The sequence below is a fragment of the Equus quagga genome, chromosome 8 (genome assembly GCF_021613505.1).
Source record: "Equus quagga isolate Etosha38 chromosome 8, UCLA_HA_Equagga_1.0, whole genome shotgun sequence".
Classification (NCBI taxonomy): domain Eukaryota; kingdom Metazoa; phylum Chordata; class Mammalia; order Perissodactyla; family Equidae; genus Equus; species Equus quagga.
In genome coordinates, this window is record NC_060274.1 from 20376567 (window position 1) to 20401132 (window position 24566).

The 24566-nt window shown below is 39.9% G+C and overlaps 1 protein-coding gene across 1 annotated transcript in view; it reads left to right on the top strand.

Annotated features, from left to right (window-relative positions):
- Positions 1–4: 4 nt before the first annotated feature.
- The window catches only part of EPM2A (EPM2A glucan phosphatase, laforin), a gene marked incomplete at its 5' end in the record, with an annotated part of 85011 nt that continues 60449 nt past the window's right edge, over positions 5–24566 (top strand). The window contains one exon of the mRNA XM_046669837.1: positions 5–218. Within this exon, the coding sequence (XP_046525793.1) occupies positions 5–218 (214 nt within the window). The remainder of the gene's footprint in view (positions 219–24566) is intronic.

Below are 24566 nucleotides of genomic sequence, written 5' to 3' on the forward strand. Positions count from 1 at the left end.
GCGGCCCGAGCTGGGGCGCTGGGAGCCGCGCGAGGCCGTGCGCCTGCGGCCGGCGGGGGCGGCGGGCGCGCGGGCGCTGCCCGAGCCGGGCCTGTGGCTGGCGGAGGTGGAGCTGGCGGCCGAGGCGGCGGCGCGGGACGGGGCGGAGCCGGGCCGCGTGGACACGTTCTGGTACAAGTTCCTGAAGAGGGCGCCCGGCGGGGAGCTCTGCTGGGAAGGTACGCCCGGCCCGGGCCCTGCGCGCCCGCCCTCCCGGGTCCCCGGCCCCGGCCCTGCAGAGCCCCGGGCGCCCGGGCTGAGCCTCCGGCCGGTCCCCCAGCTTCCTGCCGAGCTCCCGGCCCTGCGGCCTTTGGCCTCCCACCGCTTGCCCACTTGCCCGTACCCGGCTAATTCCCTGCCCTGCAGGCGTCGCGGCCGCTTTCCTCCGTCCCCTTGTCCCGCCCGCCCCCTCCGCGTCCCCCTGCGCCCGCTCCCGGTGCGCGCGCCTCGGCGCGGCCCGAATCGCTGTGCCCTGGTTTTCCTGTCCCGGTTCCCCAGGACGCGGCCCAGCGGCGAAGCAGCCTGTCGCTAATCCTAGCCGGCAGCGTGCGGTTTCGTGTGTGTGTGTGTGTGTGTGTGTGTGTGTGTGTGTGTGTGTATGTTTCCTTCTTAGATTCGAGAGTAAACTGATGGAAAGGCGTTGAGTGTTTCCCTTTTGGAATTTTTTTTAATCCCAGATATATGACAATTGAGATATGCTCTGATTTCTTAAAATATAAAAACAGTACATTCTGGTTGTAAAAAAAAAATCAAATGAATGGACGAGGTAAAACGTGTTTCCTCCACACGCTTTAAACCTGCTGCCCACGGCCCAATATATGTGAGTGTGTATATTTGTCTATTTCTCTATCAGACACAGAAATTGTATATGTTCTTCTGTATCTTGCTTTTTCTTGTTTAATAATATGTTGCAGATACCTTTTAGTGTCACTCCATATGGATGTATTTCGTTTTTTAAATGGCACCAAAATATTCTGCATCTACCAGTGAGCATTTAGGTTGTTTTCCGTTTTCCTCTGTTATCAACATTAAGAGCTGAAAGTCCATGTGTAGAGTTATCTTTGAGCATTTGGGAGTGTTGCTGTAGGGTGGATGCTGAGAAGTGAAATTGTTAGGCCAAAGTGTAGCCATATTTTACATTTCCGTCGGGACTGCCAGATTATCCCCTGGAAAAGTTATCCCAGTGTGGACTCCCCCCTCCCCGCGGTGTGTGAATTTCGTCGTCAGCCCTTTCTTTAATGAAATGTGTCAAGTAGAGGATGGGGTGTGTGCGACTCAAGAGTTGTCTAAAGCTGGTGAAATGAATGTCTCTTTAGAAGTTTGACAAAAATGGGCCATTTAGTCTATAATGATGTGGAAACAAAGAATCAGCAAAGAGCACGGGTCTTCTGTAATATGTTTATATATTATCCCTGTGCCTCTTTTCTGTACCCCACTGGGCTTCGTGGTCTGGCAGCATTTATTGTCCTCTTGTGTTACCAGGCCAGACTGAGAGGCACCTTCATCACTTTATGCCCTTCTTTACAGAGCACCACTATATTAATAGCATTACAGAATATTTTCATAAGAAAATAATACCTGGTAATTTTACTCAATAATTAAAATGGTTAAAAACAAAGTCTTCCCTTTCTCCAGTCCCTGTCCTTTTAACCATTTTTAGCTTTTCTGATATTCTTCCGAAAGTTCTGAAATAATTTGCTTATATTGCTATTTCTTAATGTATCGACTTTAACTTTTCTGTTTTCAGACTTTTTTAGTTAACATTTAAATTATATATAGCATTTTTTATTGAAATTAGACAGCTGCTGTCTACTCATAAAGTTAACCATCATACTTACTGTGAAATGTGAGGAATTTAGCTCAAGTTCATTATCGCCTCCTCCCTGCTTTTTATATTGTTATTTTGTCATATGTAAGTTATATATATGTAATTGTTGACTTTTATTGTGTAGAAAGTCTGTATTATAATTCTATTATATAGAGAGTTACTGCTATATACGAGGATAAGAAACATAGCTCACTTACACAGTCCTCTTCCACCCCTTACTTTGGTTGATCATGATTTCTACGTTAAGTTTTATGTGATTTATATTCTGTTTTATAATTGTTACTGTGCCTTCTTGTTTAGATTGATAGGGTGATTCTAAGAATTGTAAGTTCACAAAGGGCATTAGGAGAAGTGTCGTTGCCAGCGTTTAAGAGCAAGCATTCTGCAGCCAGAATGCCTGGCTCCACTAACCAGTGTGTGACCTTGGGCAAGTCCCTTCTTACTGTGCTGTCGTTGAGAGGACTAAACTGCCTAATAAGTCTCAAGGACTTAGAATAGGATGTATATTAAGTGTTAAATAAGTGTTAGTTATTGTTGTTTTTACTATTAGGATTAGGAAATAGTTACTCACTGTGGAACCAAGTGATGTAGCTAGACTCATAAGGAAGGAAATATAATTCTGTGACATGGAACTTGTGCCACCAGAAGGAAAGACGCTCTTCTCTTACAGTATAAATCATGTTCAGATTTTACTTAAAATGATGCCGGAGTTTGTTGTCCTTCATATTTGAGTGGTAATGTTCTTCTACAACTTGTTTGAAAATTTCTAGTTAATTTTTTTGGACAGAAGCAGCACATTGAGCCTCAGCATTTCCTAGCTTGGTTGCACTAGTTGATGAATGCAAATTCCTCCCTTTTTGAAACATTTTTTTCCTTGAAGAATTGAGACTTATTTTTTTAATTGAATTCCTGTGTTAGTTGCATTGTTTTGGAATCCGTGTTCCCCTCTCTTGAATATCTTAATCATTTTGTTGGATTATATTCTCAAATAATTTTGAAGAAATAGTAAATAGGAGATAAAATATCTGAGTCATTAAATGCCTGAAAATGTCTTTTTGTCCTCACACTTGATTGCTTGTTTGGTAGAATATTCCAGTCTCAAAATAATCTCCCCTTGGGGCCGGCCCCGTGGCCGAGTGGTTAATTTCTCGCGCTCCGCTGCGGCGGCCCAGGGTTCGGATCCTGGGCGCAGACATGGCGCCGCTCATCAGGCCAGGTTGAGATGGCGTCCCACATCCCACAACTAGAAGGACACGCAACTAAGATATACAACTGTGTACAGGGGGCTTTGGGGAGATAAAGCAAAAAAAAAAAAAAAAAGATTGGCAACAGTTGTTAGCCCAGGTGCCAATCTTTAAAAAAAAAAATAATCTTCCCTTGGAAGGCTCTGCTGTGGTACCTTCTGTCGCCCACTGGAGTTCATAATTCTGATGTCAAACTAAGCCCCTTGCTTTGTAGGCAATCTGTTGGTTTTTTGGCTTGTTTCCTCTCTCTTTTGAAACTTTTACACTCTTCCTTATGTCACTTTACCAGGACGTATCTGAGTCTTTCTTGTTCGCGTCACTTGACAACTGGTTGGCTCTTTCAATTCCAGGAATTCTTTCTTTCAACTCAAGGAAGTTTTCAATTAGTTTTATTTCCTCCTTTCTGTTTTCTCTTACTTTCCTCTGAAATGTCTGTTAGCCACATGTTGTACCTTCTGCTTATATATGAGCATGTCTTAACTTTTCTCTGGTATCTTTTGTGTTTGCAAGGATTTCCCTGACTCCGTTTCCGAGATCACTATTTGTTTTTTGTTTTTGTTGAGGAAGATTAGCCCGGAGCTAGCATCTGTTGCCAATCTTCCTCTTTTTTTTGCTTGAGGAAGATTAGCCCTGACCTACCATCTGTGCCAGTCTTCCTCCACTTTACATGTGGCTTGCCACCACAGCATGGCTGAATTAGTGGTGTAGGTCCATGCCTGGGATCCAAACCTGTGAACCCCTGCGCCGGAAGCGGAGTGGGCTGAACTTAACCACTGCGCCACAGGGCCTGCCCTCACTGTTTGGTTTTTAAGACTAGCATTCCATCATTTAGTCCTCAGACTGGATTTTTCATTTTTGGAAGTCATATTTTTAATCTCCCACATTTTTCTGTTATTCTCTGATCTTTTTTTCTTTTTTTTTTTTCCGGAGCTGCTTGTCCTTCTTGTATGGATACAATTTATACCTGAATCTTCCTGAGGACGTTACATAGAATTGATTAAAGGTTGTTTTTGTCTTGCATTAACTTTTATTTCTCTGTGGTCAGTTGTTTTTTATGCCATAGGTTTTCCTGTAGTATCTGGTAATCCTTGGATGACCATTCATTTTTATGAATAAAGGATATGTTGACAAGTGTAGGCCGCTCTGCTGGTTTCCTGCTGAAGTTGCTCGTGTTTATTCAAAATCGCCTCTAAATGAGTGGAGGCTCATGGGATGATACTGGGTAATTGGGCAAATTTTGTGGCAGGGAAAGTTTCCCTCCTTAGAGGGTGTGGCTGGGGAGCCAGCAGGTCCTTCTCATTAGCAAAGTAAAAAAAAAAGAAGTTACTGTGGGGAGAGATATTTTAGTATATTTTACTCCTGAATGGAGTTGCCTTTTTCTTTTGCCTTCAGGTCTGTTGAGTGGGTCGTAGACATCTCCCCATCTGTTCCGCCTAGACCTCTAGCCACTGCGCCCACACTCGGGCCCTTTGCAGGAACCGTTTCCCTGCCAGGTCCAGAGCCCACGTGCTTCACCCTGGGTGGTGCTGGGGTGGGAGGCGGCGGTGCGAAACCTTTCTTCAGCTCTTCTCCAGTGTGGCGTCTGTTTATGTGAGGTCTCCTCTTCCATGTTGCTTTTTTAGGCGTCTTCCCTTAACTGTGTAACTTCTTGTTCTTTCTCATAGCAACTGTTCCTTTCTTCATACCTCTCATTGCAATTTAAACTCACATTAGTCCTATTATTGTCTTGGACTCCTTGGTTGCAAGTAATAGAAACTGAGTGTGAACCAGCCTAAAATAAGAAACTGTTATTAACTCATGAAACCAAACTAAAAGAAGCCTGGGGTCCAGCCTCTCTCCTCCCTCGCTCTCCAGCTCTCTCTCTCTCTTCCCCTCCCGTTTGCATTACTCAGGTATTGGCTTCATTCTCTCAAGCCAACTGACACTACCAAGTTAGATTTCCTTACAGGGAGCTCCAGGCTTACGTACTTAAAGCCAGAGAAGAAAAAAATTCTTCCCTCAGCTCTAGTTAGAAAAATCTGAGGGAAGGACTGGAATTCACCTTGCTTGAACCAGGCGCTCTTGCCAAGGAGGTGGGAGTACAATGAGGAGCATTTCCAACAGCAAACACTCCTTGGAGTAGGGAAGCAGCACTTCCCCCAAAAGTGTGTCCTGTTTGGGGCACAGTTTGGAGCACAATGGGCTGCAAGTTAACAAAAAGCACAGTAATTAGTTGCTTCAACAAATAAGGGTTAATGTTTTCTGCTATAAAAAGTTCATTCATAGGTAGGCGGTAGTGGTAATCGTCCACAGCTCACGGATGGCAGGTGAGGGGTCATTGCATATCCTTGACTTTTCCCTCAAAGCAACAGCTGTTGCTCTAGTTGTCACATCTGCATTCAAAGGAATAAGGGAGGAGAGAGGAGGGTGGAAGCAACAGCCGTGAGTAGCCCCTTTTGTCTAGAAAGCCATAACTTCACTAGAATACTCTGCCCTGGCCCCCGCCCCACCCTCCCCCAGGACACACTCTTCTTTTCATGTTTAGAGTCGGACAGGACTGTCATGCTGGACTCTCTACTGCAGAAGGGACTGGAAAGCACTTTCTTTAGCCCAGAACATTGCTGCCCTGGAGAAGATTAAGACTCTGATTACCAATAGGTAGGCAGTTAACAATGTCTGCTACATTTTAAACAAAAGATATCAACTACAATATTTATCTGTTTACTATTTGCCTTCTCACTAGACTGGGGGCTCTGTAAGGGTACGGACTGTGTCTGTTTTGTTCAGTCTTTTGTGTTCTGCAATTGTAGTTGGCACATAGTACCTGCTCAATAAACATTGGTTGACTGACTGGAGCTCAGAACAGAAAGAGGTGAAAGTTTTCTTAAGTGTTTATCACGTGCTAATTACTTCTTAGGTGCTTTCAGTTAAATTCCCTTTGCCCTCACCAACAACACTGTCAGGAGGAAGATACTCATTTCAAATGAGGAGATTGAGGCTTTCTGGAGGGTCTCATTTGCTGTTAATCCCATCCAGTGAAATGTTCTTTTCAGATACTATATTTTTCTTCTCTGGAAGTTCTATTCAATGCTCTTTTGCATATTTTCCTTGTGTTATTATTTAGTCTAATTTTTTTTTTAAATCTTGACCACACTGAACATATAGTTAAGAGTCCTTGTTTCTAGTTCCCTTCTATCTGTTATATTGACTAATTTTCCTGTTGATTATGAATAATATTTCTCTGCTTCTTTCTTGGCTTTTTTTCCTAACGTAGCTGAGTTTGTGGATTTTATTTTTACATATATTGGATCATATTGCATGTATTTAAGAAATAAAGTATTTGGAATAGTTTTAGATGTACAGAAAAGTCGCAAAGATAGTATGGAGCGTTCCCATATACTCCACACCCAGTTTCTTCTATTGTTAACATTTCATATTAGTATAGTATGCTTGTCAAAATTAATTCTCCAATGTCGGTACATTATTATTAACTAGGGTCCATACTTCATTTGGATTTCACTTTTTCTTTCCTTTTTTTTTTTTTTTACTTAGTATACCTTTGCTCTTCCAGGATCCTATCCACAAAACCAAATTACATTTGGTCATCAGGGCTGTAATGGTTTCTTGGACTTTCTTGTTTCTGAGATGACTTTGATAGTTTTGAGGAATACTCATTAAGTATTTTGTAGAAATTTCCTCAATTGGGATTTTTATGGCATTTTTCTCATGATTAGACTTTTGGGAAGAAGACCATGCAGATTAAGTGCCTTTCTTACCACATCATATCAAGGGTACATGTTATCAACATGACTTACCGCTGTTGATATTGACCTGGGTCACCTGTCTGAGGTTGTGTTTGTTAGTTTTCTCCCCTGTAAAGTTACTCTTTGTCCCTCCCTTTCCATACTGTCAATCGAGAAAAAATCACTACAATTTAAACAGCAGATATTTATTTGGGCAATTATAACTGCAACTTGGGACACTCAGAAACAGGCAGAAACCCAGAAACGTGCTCCGAGGAAGACAAAGTGGGTAAGGGTTTGTGAAAACAGGAAGAGATAAATTATACAGGTTGTTTTGCAGAATTCATGATTGGCGCTGGCAACAACTTTTACTTCTTGGCCGTACATGATTGGTTGCTAAGGCCATCTCTAAGGCAAAAACTTCTTATCTATGGGAGTAGGGCGTATTTCTTCAAAGAAGGTCAAGCCAACAGTGAAGCGCAGTTCCAAAGTTACATTCCATCTGGGTAGAAACGTGGTGTGCGTGCATAAGCCCCATTTCCTTAATGGCCTCCCAGCTCCATTTTAGAAGCCTTGACATACGTTACTCCATTTTGTTATCACTGTCTACAATACTGTATTCTTTGGAAAGAAGTCATATACAACCCACATTTTAGGAGTGGGGAGTTCCGCCTTCTTGAGGATGGGGTGTCTCCATAAATTATTTGGAATTTGTCTGCGTGGGGGATTTGTCTTTTCTCCACTTATTTATTTATTTGATCACTTTTTAATTTCAGTATGGATTCATGAGGCAGCCCTGGTGGTCTAGTGGTTAAGATTCTCAGGTTCATTTCCTGGTCAGGGAACCACACCACCTGTCCGTCGGTTGTTATACTGTGGTGGCTGTGTGTTGCTTTGATGCTGAAAGCTATGCCATGAGTGTTTCAGATATTAGCAGGCTCACCCATGGTTGACAGGTTTCAGCAGAGCTTCCAGACTAAGACAGACTAGGAAGAAGGACCTGGCCACCCACTTCTGGAAAAATTGGCCATGAAAACCCTATAAATAGCAGTGGAGCATTGTCTGGTACAGTGCTGGAAGGGGAGAGGGTTGCGCAAAAAGACCAGGCTGGGTTCCACTCTGCTGTGCACAGGGTCTCTAGGAGTTGGGATCAATGGGATGGCACTAACAACAACTAATGGATTCATGGATATTTGTTTTATACTGTGAGTTATCTCTTAGTAATTTACATTATTTTTTTTATTGAGGTATAATTGACATAACTATATTAGTTTCAGGTGTACAACATAATGATTCAGTATTTTTGTATATTGCAAAATGATCCCCACAAGTCTGGTTAACATCCATCACCATATATAGTTACAATTTTTTTTTCTTGTGGTGAGAACTTTTAAATCTCTTCTCTTAGCAACTTTCAAATGTGCAATACAGTATTATTAACTATAGTCACCATGCTATACATTACATCCCCAGGACTTATTTATCTTTTAGTTGGAACTTTGTACCTTTTGACCCCCGTCAACCATTTTGCCCACCCCAACCCCCCACCTCTGACATTTTATTTATTTTCTTGCTCAATTTGATCCAGATTTGCCCACTGAGAGCTCTTTCTGTGGCTCCAGTGTCTCTTTGAGATGCCCTCGTTATTGTATGTGTGCTTTGTTTGTTACGAGCACTTCCTTAGTTTCTGGCACTACAAGGTACTCCAGGCTCATCTTTTGTGTTTCCTGTCCACACACTGAAATCAGCCATTTCTCCAAGGAGCTCCAGTGTGTTTTATTGTAGAATGATTAGAAACCAGCATCTGGGCACTGAGTATGCTCCTTGCTTCTGAGATATTATTGCTTGTAAGCCTTCTGAGCTGACAGAATAAAGAAATGTGTGTGTATTTTAATTAACCTGTGTATATACTGTAGGGGAGGAAGACATTTCCTCTACCCTCTCTGGGTTTGTCTGGCCCGAGGATGAATTAAATTCACATGAGACAGAACAGCAGGAGAAAATTACACAAAGCTTTATAACATGTATACATGGGAGAGGCTCAGGCAAGCTGAGCAACTTGCCAAAATGGCTGAAACCACCATCTTAAATATCATATCCAGCTAAAGACAAAGGAGGATGTTGGGGCAGGGGGGAGTCAGTTACAGGAGGTTACCAGATAAGCACAATGAACAAATGCAGATTTAAGTCCTTGCCTTCCCCATTGATTAAGAGTTTCTAGAGATAAGGTCATCCTCATTCTTCCTGGTACAGAGGGAGACGTCTTTACAGATGGAGATTTCCTTTACAATGTGAATGTCTCTTACAAAGGGTAAGTAAATTCTACTTTTCAGTTGCTTTCCTGTCTGCAAAGTAACCAGCCCCAAATAATCATCATGCCAAAGAGACGTATGTTAGGGTGGCCAATTTAAGGCCCCCACAATACACAGGGAATGGATACACTCTTTGTAATATAAAGTTCTGTTGGTTTTGACAAATGCACTGTCTCAATATTCTACCATTATAATATCACATAGTATAGTTTCACTTCCCTAAAAATTCTCTTGTCTTTTGTCTATTCAGCCTTCCCCCATCCTCATACCTCTAGTAGCCACTAATCTGTTTACGTTATCTGTAGTTTTGCTTTTTCCAGAATGTCATAGAATTAGAATTATACAGTGTATATAGCCTTTTCAGACTGGCTTCTTTCACTTAGTAATATGTATTTAAGATCTACCCATGTCTTTTTGTGGCTTGTTAGATCATATCTTTTTATTGCTGAATAAAATTCCTTTATATGGACGCACCGCAGTTTGTTTGTCCCTTCTCCTATTGAAGGACATTTTGGTTGCTTCCAGTTTTTGGTGATTACAAATAAAGCTGCTATAAACATTGATGTGCAAGATTTTATGTAAACCTGAAGTTTTCAGATCAGTTGGGTAGATACCTAGGAGTGAGTTTGCTGGGTCATATGATTAGGGCTATGTTTAGCTTTGTAAGAAACTGCCAAACCATCTTCCAGAGTGGCCATAGCAGTTTTCAGTCCCACCAGCAATGAACGAGAGTCCCTGTTGCTCCACGTTCTCGTCAGCTATTGGTTTTGTTTTTTTTTTGCATTTTAACCATCCTAATAGATGTGAGGTGATATCTCATTGTTTTAATTTGCAATTCCCTAGTAATGAATGATGTTGAGCATCTTTTCATATGCTTATTTGCCATCTGTATGTGTTTTTTAATTGGGTGTCTGCTCAGATCTTTTCTCCATTTTTTAGTTGGGTTGTTTGTGTTAGGGAAGTGGGAGAATTCCCCCCTGCTTTTCCGTAAGGTTCTTATGGCTGGTCAAATAATCAAGGAGGCAGGTTGGCAGGAGAAAAATCAAACAAAGTTTAATAGCGTGTATACATGGGAGAAACCCGGGAGAAACCCAGGAGCAACGGAATAACTCAGCCATCTGGCAGAGGCTGCCTGTTTACGTATCGTCAGCTACAAACAAGGAAGGCGTTGGGGATAGTGATTTGGGGCTTCAAAGGGGAGGAAGACAATTTACGTAGAGATGGAATGCAAATGTTTGTTAAACAGGTTTTGCTGGGCCAAAAAAATGGGTTTGTTGGTGTCCTTTTACTTTTATCACACCTATTTTACATCATACTATGGCTGTCATATGGTGTGGGCTCTGTCTGGAAACAGGCCTTCCATGGCAAAGTCCTTTAGGTAGTTTGGGAGGGAAGGTCAGATGCTCTTCCTGAGTCTTTTGAGCCTTTATTGTCTTCAGCTTGAAATAATCCACATACCAGAGTGGCACATCTTGGGGCAGCCTGCCCTGAACCCCATCGTTTTTTTCCTTATTGCTGATTTTTAAGAGTTTTTTTGTGTATTTTGGATACAAGTTCTTAAGAGAGATATGATTTGCAAATATTTTCTCCCAGTCTGTGGCTTGTCTTTTCATTCTCTTAACAATGTCTTTCATGACGTAAAATTTTTAATTTTAATACAATCCAACTTATTTTTTTCTTTCATGGATTGTGTTTTTGGTTTTGAATTAAAAAACTCACCCCCAAATCCAAGGTCATGTAGTTTTTCTCCTATGTCATCTTCTAGAAGTTTTATTGTTTTGCATTTTACATGTAGGTCTATAATCCATTTCTTTTTTTTGAGGAAGATTAGCCCTGAGCTAATATCTGCTGCCAATCCTCCTCTTTTTTGCTGAGGAAGACTGGCCCTGAGCTAATATCCATGCTCATCTTCCTCCACTTTATATGTGGGATGCCTACCACAGCATGGCTTGCCAAGTGGTGCCCTGTCCACACGTGGGATCCGAACCGGTGAACCCCTGGCTGCTGAAGCGGAACGTGTGAATTTAACCACTGCGCCACTGGGCTGACCCCAATATAATCCATTTTTGTGTTAATTTTATGTATGGTATAAAATCTGTGTCTAGGTTCTTTTTTTTTGTTTTGCATATGGGCATCTAATTGCCTATGGGTACCATTTTTTGAAAATACTATCCTTTTTTGAATCGCTTTTATCAAAACTCAGTTGACTATATTGTGTGGGTCTATTTCTGGGCTCTCTTTGCTTCTATATGTGTCTGTTCTTTCACCAATATCACCCTGTGTAGATGACTGCAGCTTTATGCTAATCTGGACATGATGTAGTGTGAGCCCTCCAGCTTCGTTCTTCTTCAGTATTGTGTTGGCTCTTCTTAGTTTTTTGCCTTTTCATATACATGTTAGCATCAATTTATTGATATCTACAAAATGGCTTTCTGTGATTTTGATTGGGATTGCATTGAATCTATAGATCAAGTTCAGAAGAACTGACATCTTAACAATATTGGGTCTGTCACTCTATGAACATGGAATATATCTCCATTTAATTGTCTTCTGTTATTTCTTTCATTAGTGTTTTGTAATTCATTATTTCATTCATTAGTGTTTTGTAATATCCAGATCGTGTTTATGCTTTGTTAGATTTATACATGAGGGTTTCTTTTGGATGCTATTTTAAATGGTATATTTAAAAACTTTTCAGTTGTGGATTTCAGTTGTTCATTGCTGGTATATAGGAAAGAAACTTACTTTTACATCTATTGATTTTTATTTGGCTGCTGGACATTGTAGTTTTACATTGTTTCAAAGAGTTTGGAATTTTTTCTGGCAGATAAGTTATTTGTGGATTAGCTTGTTCTTTGGGAGGTTTATCTTTATGAGGGCAGGTCTACAGTAGCTTTTACTATAGGGCTAGTTTAGCCACAGTCCTAAGCTATGACCCTTCTAGGTTCTCTGCTGAGGCCCCATGCATTAAAACAAGATGTCCTCGCTCTGTCTGGTGGAAACGCAAATGTTTCCCAGTTCTGTGTGAACTCTGCCAATTCTTTGGCTTACAATTTTCAGAAATTCTTCTTTTCTTGCCATTTGCTTTTTTTTTTTTTTTTGGCTCTACCGAATTCCACCCTATGCATCCACAGATTGGTGTGAAGCCAAAGAATGTGAAAGACCTTTATGCAGATTTATGGGCTCTTTCTCTGCATGACTTTCTCATCTCTGGAATTTGGCCCTACATATTCTAGTCCCTTTGTTCTCCCCAAATTTAGTTTTCTGTTTCCTCAACCAGTGAGACCATTGGGTTCTGTTTGAGATCCCCTCCCTGTGTCATGGTTCAGAGTCCCTCTGCAGGCAGAAATCCTTGACATTCATATTGCCAACTTGTTTGTTTTCCTTCTCTCAGAGATTATAGTCCTGTGCTGCCTTTTGTTCAACATCTAAATGCAGTTGTTTCGTTTATTTTACTGTTTTTCTAGATGTTGCTTTTATAGGCAGAAGTTTCTGACTGATTTTTTAAAAGTTTGCAGATAGATACTTTTTCAGCATGTTCTTAAACATTTTGCAAAACAGTAATTCCTGATTTTGCTTAACTTATTTCTAATATTTTTGTGCGTAAGTGTATAAATGTATATAAATATGTATATATGTGCATATGTATAGACATACATATGTATACAAATCAACAGGCAACTTTATGTTTTTAAGATAATGTATTAGTTTGCTAGGGCTGCCTTAACAAAGTACCGTAGATTGGATGGCTTAAGCAACAAAAATTTATCGTCTCACAGTTCTGGACGCTGGAAGTCCAAAATCAGAATGTCTGCGGGATTGGATGCTTCTGAGAGCTGTGAGGGAAGGATCTGTTCTAAGCCTCTCTCCTTGGCGTGTAGATTGCTGTCTTCTCCCTGTGTCTTCACATCCTCTTTTCTGTATGTGTCTCTCTGTCCAAATTTCCTCTTTTTATGAGAACATCAGTCATATCGGAGTAGAACCCACCCCAATGACCTCATTTTAACTTGATTACCACTGTAAAGACACTCTCTCCAAATAAGGTCACATTCTGAAGAACTAGGATTGGTACTTCAACATATGAATTTTTGGGGACACAGTTCAACCAATAACAGATGGTAAATCTTTCCAAATATTTATTTCATTGATCAAATTGTTCGTAACATCCTAAATTATTAAAGAAGGCTATCAGTTGTCTTTGGGTAGAAACACTTGCCCTTTAGCTACTTGACCATTATTCTGTATTCTAGGTAAAATGCATCTATTTGGAAGGCAGTATGAAGGAACACCATAGAACAATGGAAAGAAACAGTGTTTAGAAAAGGAGAAACCCAGATTAGACTCCAGATTCTGCCACAGGCTTGTCGTATAACCTTACATAAATTAATTAACCCTGTGACTTTCTTTCTTCTTTTCTAAAAGGGGTGGTTAACAACCACACTAGAGTTGTTGTGAGAACTAGTTTATAAAGTATCCAGAACAAAGTAGTAGCTATATCTTTAAGATAGCCCACAGTTTATGGCAGCTGAATTACCCCTGCCCTTCCATTTTTACTAAGATAAAATTTGTTGATCTTAAAGACAGTTTGTGTTCATAGAGGCAACAGTTGTGTGTAATATTGGACTACTCCATACACTGACCCAAAACTATACCAATATTGCCAATATATTCTAGACCATGCTACAACCTCCCAATAATTACCTGCATTACCTATTTCTACCTGTGCTTCTACTCTGACACTGCTATGCCTTGGTGAAGACTGGGTGTGAGTGGAGGAAAGATGGACACATACTGCATAAGGGATACCATCCACATGTCAGCCAAGTTTTGTGAATGCAGTGCACTCACTTTTAATTGGATAAACTTTGAGTAGAAGAAAGGTCTCCTAAATATGACCTTAGTCCTTTCTTTCATCCATTATAAGGTGGAAGTCTTTCAAGAACACAGCTATGCTTACTACACTCAAAGGAACATCAAAGGAGTTATTAAAAATGGAATATAGGGGCCGGCCCGGTGGCATAGTGGTTAAGTTCGCACGTTCCACTTGTTGGTGGCCTGGGGTTTGCCTGGTTCAGATCCCAGGTGCGGACATGGCACGGCTTGGCAAAAAGCCATGCTGTGGTAAGCATCTCACATATAAAGTAGAGGAAGATGGGCATGGATGTTAGCTCAGGGCCAGTCTTTCTCAGCAAAAAGAGGAGGATTGGCAGTATTAGCTCAGGGCTAATCTTCCTCAAAAAAAAAAGGAATATAAACAGAGGGACCTGGTAGTTCCATGAGGATAGCTTAAATGAGATAGTTATGAATGACAAGTATAAGGACAACTTTGAAGAGTGACATAGGACATGTCAAGAAAGAAATGTTCATTTGCCAATAGTTTAGTACTGTTGAGTGAAAAATTCTACTAACTAAAAATTATGATAAATGAAATTTTACTGTTTCTTGATCTGCTGAAATCATCCTAGAAAACCTGTGTCCGTGATGAACCATGATACCATCAAATTAACCCTTCTTATTTTATGTTGGAGAAAGTGGGGCCCAGAGAGGTCAGCGGATAACCTCTGCTCACACACTGCCAGCCCATGGGAAGCTCTGGGACGGAGGGCAAGTGCCATGATTTAGCACTCTTCCTTCCATACCACATCACCTCTACCAGACAGGGCTGGAAATTTGGTGAGTGGATTTCAATATCCCATACACAAACTCTGAGCTCTGGGACTTCATAGATGAGAAGGAGTTCATGGTGTCTGTGTAAGATCTGGGATATCTCTGTGTTGTCAGTGAGATAGGGAAAGTGAGAAAAAATGCAGAGGTGAGTTGAGACTATTTATTCCAAATGGTCCTGTCTCTTGACATTCTCTTAATCCTGCTCCCCTCTTATTTTTCTTCCCAGCATTCATTTAATGTGTTGCTTCAGCCAAAACGACCCAAAGTTTTGAGAACATCATCAAGAAGGATATTCAAATCAAAAAGAAAAGAATTTGTTTTCCCACTCTTGGATCAAACCGTGGCCTACCACATCCCAAACAAGTTGTGCCTGACTTCAATAGCCCGGGAGTAGATGTTATTGCAGTTTCTTATTCCATCCCCAGTATCTCACTCTCCATCATTTGCCAGAGTGTTAGTGGGAGCTGAAATGAAGATGCTCGCTGCTTTTAAATGACTTGTTCATGTCCCCTAAAAGCAAAATGAGGTTCTAATTTTAGGGAAGATTAAAGAAAATATTGTAATATGCCCACACAGCGGAGAAGGAGAAAAGTTATGGAGCTTTTTTCCAAAGGTGGTAGAACAACTACAATCTTAACAATGTTCCTTGGTGCTCCTGTAGAGACAAAATAATAAGCTGTGTAAAGCATTAGTTTATTTAAACCAGTATAAGGTATTTTATGGTGTTTAATTTAGGGAAATAAAATGCATATGGTGGAGACTTTATACTTCGTTAAATGTGTTTCTTTGTGTGAAGGTAATGCTCATGACAGTGAATGAACAAAAGATTTATAAATTGGATGTGTAGAAAGCCAGAGGATGGATAGCTTAATGCCATGAGAGAAGTCTGAGAAGACTCCAACTCTCTGTGGAGGAGACTGGCTCAGCTGGCGGGTCAGGTCTGACTGCGGCCTCCACTAGTGTGAGAGATGGCTCTATGTCTTGGTACCAGGTTGGTGCCAATGATTCCGTACCGGTAAGCTCATTAAAATGTGTTAGTGTTCCAAGACCGTCATCAATTTGAATTTCATTATCTGGAAAATTTTCTCAGTTTTCTGCTCTGCTGGTGGGATCCTGGGCTGTGTCCAGCTGGCTCAGGTCTTTAGTGCGACCAGTATACACTGGAGTGAGAAGCTTAACATTTTCAATTTTATGACCTTGCTGTTGTTAAATGTTAGCTCATAATGTCACATTAACATACAGTTTTATCCTGAATTTTAGCTAATTAAACCATAGAGAATCAGAGAAGTGATGACTATGGAATCATTTCCTCTTTCAGTTTAATTGTACAGGGCTCTATACTATTTCCATGAGCAAAGAGAATTTTTATCATCATTTGATCTGTTATTGCCAAAATTTCTGGATCTTATGTTTGGAGATTTTATGAACTATTTGTACCTTTGGAAAAAGTTAATATAACATTTACATTCATGTCTTTTGCCATAAATTACCAATTTGTTTCCTTCTTCATTGAAATCACTAAAAATCACTCTATTTGATGACAGTCAAATAATAATGACAATCATTATCCAGAACAATTCCAGAACTAGAGTAATTTGGACTCCCATACACGGAAAACTGTATTTGAGGGTTACACTATTTCCGTATAGATTCAGAACTACTCTAAATATCATTTGTTGAATTCTGAGGTTATGCAAATTCTGAATCATGCAAAAAGACATTGGTTTAAAGTGTTGCTTTAAAGCTTCCTAGTTCAGAATTATTATGAGGAAGAACTGAGTTAATACATATGAACATTTTTTTGTAAATGTAAGTAATAAATATTTTGTATTTAAAATATTGACAGTATTTTGTCATTGACTTATTTATGTTTATTATTTTCAGTGATATTTCACATTTTATTGACAATGAAGGAGTATCCCATAAAAAATTTATTAAAAAAGTACTTTATCCGTGAACTGTGTACACTTTTTTGCACAGAATGCAGTCTTTACTTACTTAATCTATTTAGAAATTGGAATATGAAATTTTCACTTGATAATGTTGTCTTTTGATTGTAATTGAAGAGGTTTTGTTATTTCTCAGAGAGATGTCCTTGGAATTCATTAGCGAATCAATCTAATTAGGTGTGAGAAATGTAGAGACACATAATCCAAATTAAACTTAAAAAAAGGAACTCTTTTAGGTAGTCTGCTATTCCAGAGGGGAAAAATGCCATGAAATAAAAATGTATTAATTTCACTAAACCTCAAATTTGGTATGATTTAAAACCTTATTTGGTATTAGCCATTGAGAAAGGATCTCTGTTACTTTCCTCCCTCGATTAGGGAAAAAAACCCTAAGTCAGAATCGGTATTTGATTCATTTACTCAACTCAAAAAATTTTTTTAAAAATTATCTGTTGATTTGTTTATTTTTTATTGAGGTCACATTGGTTTATAATATTATGTGAATTTCAGGTATACCTCATTATATTTCAGCTTCTGTATAGACGGCGTCGTGTTCACACCTGACACAATTCTGAGGCTGTTATTCACCTGGAATTGTGGTGGGTGCTGGGAAACGAAGACGAAAATTCACAGCCCTGGAGTTTAAGAGACTTATATTCTAGCTGAGAAAAAACAAAACCAAAACAAAAAACAAGACATAATCAAGTAAGGACTCGAAGAGAGATCTGAAAGTCTTATGCAGTGTAGTGGGGGAAGTTCACCCTGGTGGGCGTGCAGGAAGGGGCGAGGGGTTGGGAAGTCTTTATAGAAGGGTTAGCATTTGAACTTAATATTTACAGAATAGAATCTTCCCTCATTTCTTTTCTTTCTGTGATTATGGAAATAAAAACAACAAAATTATTTTTAAAAAATCTGTCCAATGTGAATCCAAGAGGAATTGGTGCTCTGACTTTATTCCCCATGAGTGAGAATCATGGTTTTATTAAAGTGACAAGGAAAAAGCCAAATTCTGAGGGTTGGAGGCACTTAAGCGGTTCAGCCGTTTGTGGCCGGGCTCCCTGGGAGTCCTGTGATGTGCGGGGCGAGCTGTGTGGTCAGTGTTGCAGAGAAGGAATCCTGAGGGAGATTGCAGTAGGGGCCGCTGGTGAGCAGGGTGGGAATGGACACTGCAGGAGGCTGGGGGCGTCCACTGTGGGTGGCCTTCTTTCTTGAGGCCTGGAGGCCTTGGGCAGGGACAGCCTCTCTTTCTACATTGCTCATTTTGAGCCATCTCCTTTGGCATCTTTTTTTTCAAATGTAACTCTAGTGAATTTTCTAGGTACACTAATGACCCCCCAACCTCACCGAGCATTAGGATTGCCTGGGAGCTTTTCAAACATACAGATTCTTGGGTCAGTGACAGGCTTACAGAATCTCTAAGGATGGAGCCTGGAAATCCATGTTTTTTTTAACAGTTTTATTGAGATATAATTCACATATCATAAAATTCACCCCTTTAAAGCATACAATTCGTGGTTTTAGTATATTTACAAAGCTGTGTAACCATCAACACCACTTCTCCAACATTTTCACCACTCCAAAAAGAAACCCTGTACTTGTTACTAATCAATCCCCATTCCTCCCTCCTCCTCCCCCTGGCAAACACCAATTTACTTTCTGTCTCTACAGATTTGCCTTTTCTGGATATTTCATATAAATGGAACCATACAATATGTGGCTCTTGTAACTGACTTGTTTCACCTCAGCGTCATGTTTTCAAGGCTGATATATGTTGTATCATGTCTCAGGACTTCATTCACTTTTATTGCTGAGTACTAGTTCATTGTATGGATGTACCACATTTTGTTTATTCATTCATCAGTGGATGGGCAGATGGGTTTTGATTTTTTGAATAATGCTGCTGTGAACATTAGGGCACGAGTTTTTGTGTGCACATATGTTTTCACTTCTTTTGGGTATATATCCAGAAGTGGAATATGTAACTCTATGGTTTACCTTTTGAGGAACTGCCAAACTGTTTTCCAAAGTGACTGCGCCATTTTACATTGCTACCGACAGTGTACGAGAGTTTCAATTTCTTTACATCCTCCACAACACTTGTTATTATCTGTATTTTGCATTTTAGCCATCCCAGGGGGCATGAAGTAGTATCTCACTGTGGTTTTGATTGCGTTTCCCTAGTGACTCATGCTGTTGAGCATCTTTTCATGAGCTTATTGGCCATATGGCAATCAGAAGATACATACGTGTGTGTATTTTCTTGGAGAAATGTCTATTCACATCTTTTGCCCAATTTTAATGGGATTATTTGCCTCTAAGTTGTTGAGTTGTAAGAGTCCATGTTTGTTTTAAATCCACCTCAGGCGACATTGATACGGACAATACTTGCATGGGCAATAGGAAGTATAGGGTAGGCAGCTGACACACCTCACTTGGTCTGAACATTGACACTTTTACTTTGAAATGTATAAATTGATTTTGTATGTTACTTCACTCTGTTGTAAAAAGTAAGGCAATGTGGTTTAATGCTGATTTAATGGAATCATCTGCTAGGTACATTTACCCTTCCGTGAGCAACCCCAATATAACCAGGTCCATCTTTCTGTGTACCACTACTAAATGTAAGTGCGCTTTGAACTTCTTTACTCAAATCACCTCTTCTCTTAAGCTACGTTCTCCTCCAATCCTGTGATGATATAGCTCTAATCTCTCTTCTGGGCTCCAGACTTATAAATTCTATTGTCTACAAGGCTTTTTCATCTGGATGTCCCATAACTACTTTAAACTCTATAAATCCAAACTTCAGCTCATGACCAACCTTCGCAAAGCTGCTTTTTTCTGTGCCCCTGATTTAAAGACACTGTAGCTCAGTTACTCAAATATGTAGAGACATAAGAACTTCTTAGGCTGGGCTGCCTGCGTCATGAGCCCTGGGGTATGACAAGCATTTCCTAGGCCATGTCCTTAAAGATTTTGATTTAATAGTTTTGGGATTGGTCAGGGAATAAGAATTTTATAATTTCACGAGGTACGTTTGATAACCAACTGGGGTTATCAAAAGAAGGGTTTGGGAGACCACCGTAAGAGATTCTGCAGTTGAAATATTTCAATTCTTTTCCCCCTTTTTATTTTCATCTACTGTCTCTGCTATTGTTCCTTGGCATTTCAGTGGCCTTCTCTGTGACCGAACTCCATTATGTTCACTTCTTCCCCCACACTGCTACCAGGATCGTCTTCCTAAAATACAGATCAGATAATGTCACATGTGTGATTAAAAATTCTTTGATGATTTCTTATTTCCTATGAAATAAGTCTAAACTTCTTAGTATGACCTTTCAGGTTCCTCACAATCTGACAGTTATTTACTTTCACCTGCCGGTTCCTAAAAGCAATCTAAGTTTCAGCCACTTACACTCTTGTATTCTTCCAACATTTCATGCACCTCTTTGTTAGTGCTGGACTCTTTTCTTGGATTTCCAGGACTGTGGCAGTCTTAGGTCTGCAATGAATCATGCTGCATTGTTCCACTGGCTTTAGTGGAATAATACGGAAACCCATCAGAGTTAGACTCTTCAAATAATTTAGATTTATTATAAAATTCTTACATACAGTGAATGATTATATAATATAAAATTATTGAAGCTATCTAAACCTTCTGATTAATGTGCAACCCTCACACATGCGTATACACACTCCTTTGGATCAGGGATATAGGAATTAGCATCTGACCTCTGTGGGGTGTCTGCCATGTCTGTTAGTGGCGTTGTAGACCCAAGGTTGGTTTCTTTTTCTTTGATGGCTGCCTAGGCCATCAGTGTTGATTGGATTCCGTATGAAGGCTTTTATTAGAGCTTCTGGTCAGAGACAACCTTCCAGCAGCAGCAGAAGGAAGGAACAATATGCACCCCTCCAGCTGGAGCAGGTGTTACTGAGCTATGAAAATGGTTCGCAGTTTAGTAAGATCACGTTTTGGTCATATATATGATGAGTGCACGTGCTGGCTCTGTTGCTGCCACTGAACTGGTTGTGGGTTTTACGTATATGTAAGTTAGGCAACCCTAATGTGTTGATCTTAGACATAATTGGTGAATATCTGGCTCTGACACCCCCACTCACCTGGCTATAGCTTGGTGTTTGTGTATGTTAAGCAGCCCTGCCATGTTGTTTCTGAGAAGATGTGGCATCATCCTTCACTGGACACAGGCAACTTCCGTGAGTTTGAACTGATAAAGTGCTGTGTCTAGAACTGGGGCTTAAAGTCGTAATTGGTACTTACAGACATTCTAAATACCTTTTCTCTGTCTACTTGTTTAATACCTGCTCATTTGTGTCTCATGTATCTGAAACCTAACTATTCAAATCCTCTAGCCTTCTATGATAATCCTTTCTTTTAATCTTTAAGCCAAATTGCTTGAATTCCCACCCCGCATACTGAGGGATCTGACCTCTTTCCTCTGTGTTTCCCAGAACCGCCTTTCCTCAGCATATTTGGAAGAGTTGGGGTGTGGCAGACTATTGCTGTTTATCGATATCCACATCCCCTTCCCATGGGAGGAGTGTTCTTCGTTGCCCTGTTGAAGAAGTATAACTTTGTCCTTTGGCTTGCTTTGGTCAATAAAATGTAAGAGGAGATAATGTGCATCACTTCCTCTCGCTTGGCCTCATTCTTCTCTCTGCCAAGAGATTACTATTGATGTTCCAAATAGTGCGTGCTCCATCTGATGGTCCCAGCTTGAAGGTGATGATAGTGTGAAGAACCTTTACTTAGCCGGTCTACAGTGAACTCTAGCATGGGAGAGAAGTCAACCTTTGCTCTTCTATGCTATGGATACCTTGGGGCTGCTTGTTATCACAGCATGTCCTAGGATCTAAAATAGTGCCTGGCATTTGGCAGGTGTTTGTTAAATACTTGATGATTGAATGAACTTGAGCAAGGCACTTTCTAGGTCTCTCAGACTGGAATATTCATACTCTCCATCTTCCCATCTTCCCATCTTCAGTGTGGTCCAGGGCTAGTGAATTTGTAGCACAGGACAGAGATGCACCATTGTCTTAAAGCAATGATTTTTTAAAAGTCATTTGAAGCAAAACCCACATAATTTTATAATTAAAATAGACATGTATATTATATGGAATAGAACACAAATCTTACAGGCATTTTTAATGGAAAAATACAAGTCTTCAAGAATTTTCCTAACAGTAGGGTAATGCTTCCAGCTGTGCCCCTGAGGTCCCGTGGAAATGTTTGAGAAGCCTTGAGAATCTCGGGGTCTCAGTTTTCTCGTCTATGAAATACATTTGGACAAGAGTAGAGATGTCAAAGACTCCTTAGGAGGGCTACGTAATGTGAGCAGCAATGGCCTGGGAGCCAGCAGCCTTGGCTTTGGTGCTTGCTTTGCTACCAAATAAGCATAGGATTCTGTTAAGTCATTTAATCTACTAGAACCTCAGATTCAGGAAAAGATGTACTCACACTTCTGCTATCTGTCCCACTGGATTTTTAAAACGGAATAATATATTTGAAAGTACTTTGAAAATTATTAAGCTCTGTTATTCCAGTTGAAAAGTGGTGTGAAATTCTTGTGATCTTTTCAAAGATTTTTCTTTCTATTATAATTCCACTGGGTGGCAGTATTTCACTTGTACTCAACTGTAATTTTATAGTTTGTATATAATCTCATGGAAAGGAATTTAATCACCGTCTCATTCTTATTTTTCCCCTTTCTTAACCCGTGTACTCCCTGTCTCCCAAAACAATTCTGAGAAACTGTCACTATTCACTTGACATATTTAATGACATCACTGGGAGGACAGTCTCCCTAAGACTTGGCAGTTTATCCAGAACTTCTGCCTCGTTTGGAAAGAAGTGTTAGATAGCTTAGTTTTGCTCAGATGTGAGCACATTACTTTGAGGGAGGTAATTAAAATCAGTTCAAAATCACCTGCAAAAATCTTGCCATGGGCTTTTTTGTGAATGCTTTAACAATTGTTTTTTTCGATAAACTCATGTAGACATTTTTGACTGATAACACCACTGACGCTTGTTTAATCCTGTGAATCCTAAGATCATGAGGTTGCTATGTGGATCCTTTGATGTCTGTGACGTGTTTGGGAAACATTTTCTCATGGCTCCATATCAGTTCACTGTGTGTCAGAATTTCCTGGAGCATTAATTCCACAGGATGAGTGAAATAACAAAAGTATTTGTAAAGTTTGATCAACTTCTGTTGAAATTAAGTGCTCAATATAAGTGAAGACCTGTGGCTGTTACAGCAGTCTTGTCCTGTAGCATGGAAAAAATCAAAATGCTGCGGCAACACACCAGATCGCTAGTTTTCACTTGGAAGGAGACCATCAAGGCACTTTTTCAACTGCCGTCAATACTGCATTCTGCACAAGAGAAAGGAGCTGCTTTGAAAAGTTAGGCTTTTGAAAAGTTGCTTATGAAACTTGATGTAGATAGAGAAATCTTTATATTTAAATGGCTGACATTTGACTGAAAATTTTAGCTGTTTTGTGCCAAATAATTCTTTGCTGTTTTCAGGGAGGAAAAAAAGAATAAGTTAAAAAAGAAAGGTGAATATCTAAACTTGAATTGATATGTTAATGACAATGTCATCTTTTTGTCTTATGGTCATAATCATGAACCACGTTTCCTCTCTTCTAATGTACAGAATAATGGTAAGCTTATGTACTGTGTGCACAAGTGTTGAAAAAAGTTTTTTGATGAAGATGATCCATAGCTCTTCACTGATTCTCAAAGAGACTTATGACTCACAGAAAGTAAAAAAATCCCTGATATTTCATCATCATTGCAAGTATTTTTGAAGTAGGTTTAAACATTGCTTTTGAAGTTTTACCTCATCAAATATCAATCCTGGGCCAGCCCTGGTGGCCTAGTGGTTAAGTTGTGTGCGCCCCACTTCAGCAGCCCGGATTCAGTTCCCAGGCACAGCCTACACCACTTGTCTTTCAGGGGCCATGCTGTGGCAGCAGCTTACATACAAAAAGAGGAAGATCAACAACAGATATTAGCTCAGGTGAATCTTCCTCAGAAAAAAGAAAAAAAAAATCAAGGGCAAAAATAGAGGAATCGTGTATCTTTAGTTTCAGTAAAGGATTTTCGAGAAATCTAACAATTTCTTTGTTCACAAATTTAAAGCAATTGTCTGGCTGATTAGGTGGATTCATTGCAAGTTAAACAAACCCAAAGTGCTCTGATTAATAAACCAGTAAGAACATGAGTGTGAATGCAAGTGGCATTTTACAAGTCAATTTATTCTAGGTTCTTTCCTGCTAAATCTTTTTATCAGTAATTTAGGAAGCATGCTCATCAAATTTGCTGATAAGAGAAAACTGAGAGAGAGAGTTTTCTGTTTGAGAGAAGCAGTTCTCAAAATATTGGGTCCCAAAGATAGTGATAAACCAACAAGAAGAAGTTAATAAAAGTCAACTTGTATTTGCATTAATAAGTTATTTTATAAAAATAGAGAACTAGAGAATTTGCCTGAAGAAAAATTCAAAGTGAAAAGATTTGGGCATTTCAATTAGTTTTCGTTTTAGGGAGATGTTAGCATGGTTTGGGCAGAGATTGGTCAGAATTTGTAAAGTAGGTGAATTGCTGGAAAAATCAGTGGTCTTATCTTTGGAACACATGAGCCCATGTGGAGTTAGTTATTGTGGTCTTGTCTTGAAACGTATATGCTGTTCAAACAGTTTGAGCTCATCTTAGGGGTATTCCTGTCTGGCGAGGCAGTATACAGTTTTGCAAACAGACTAGAAGGACTGGAAGAGATATAAGAGAA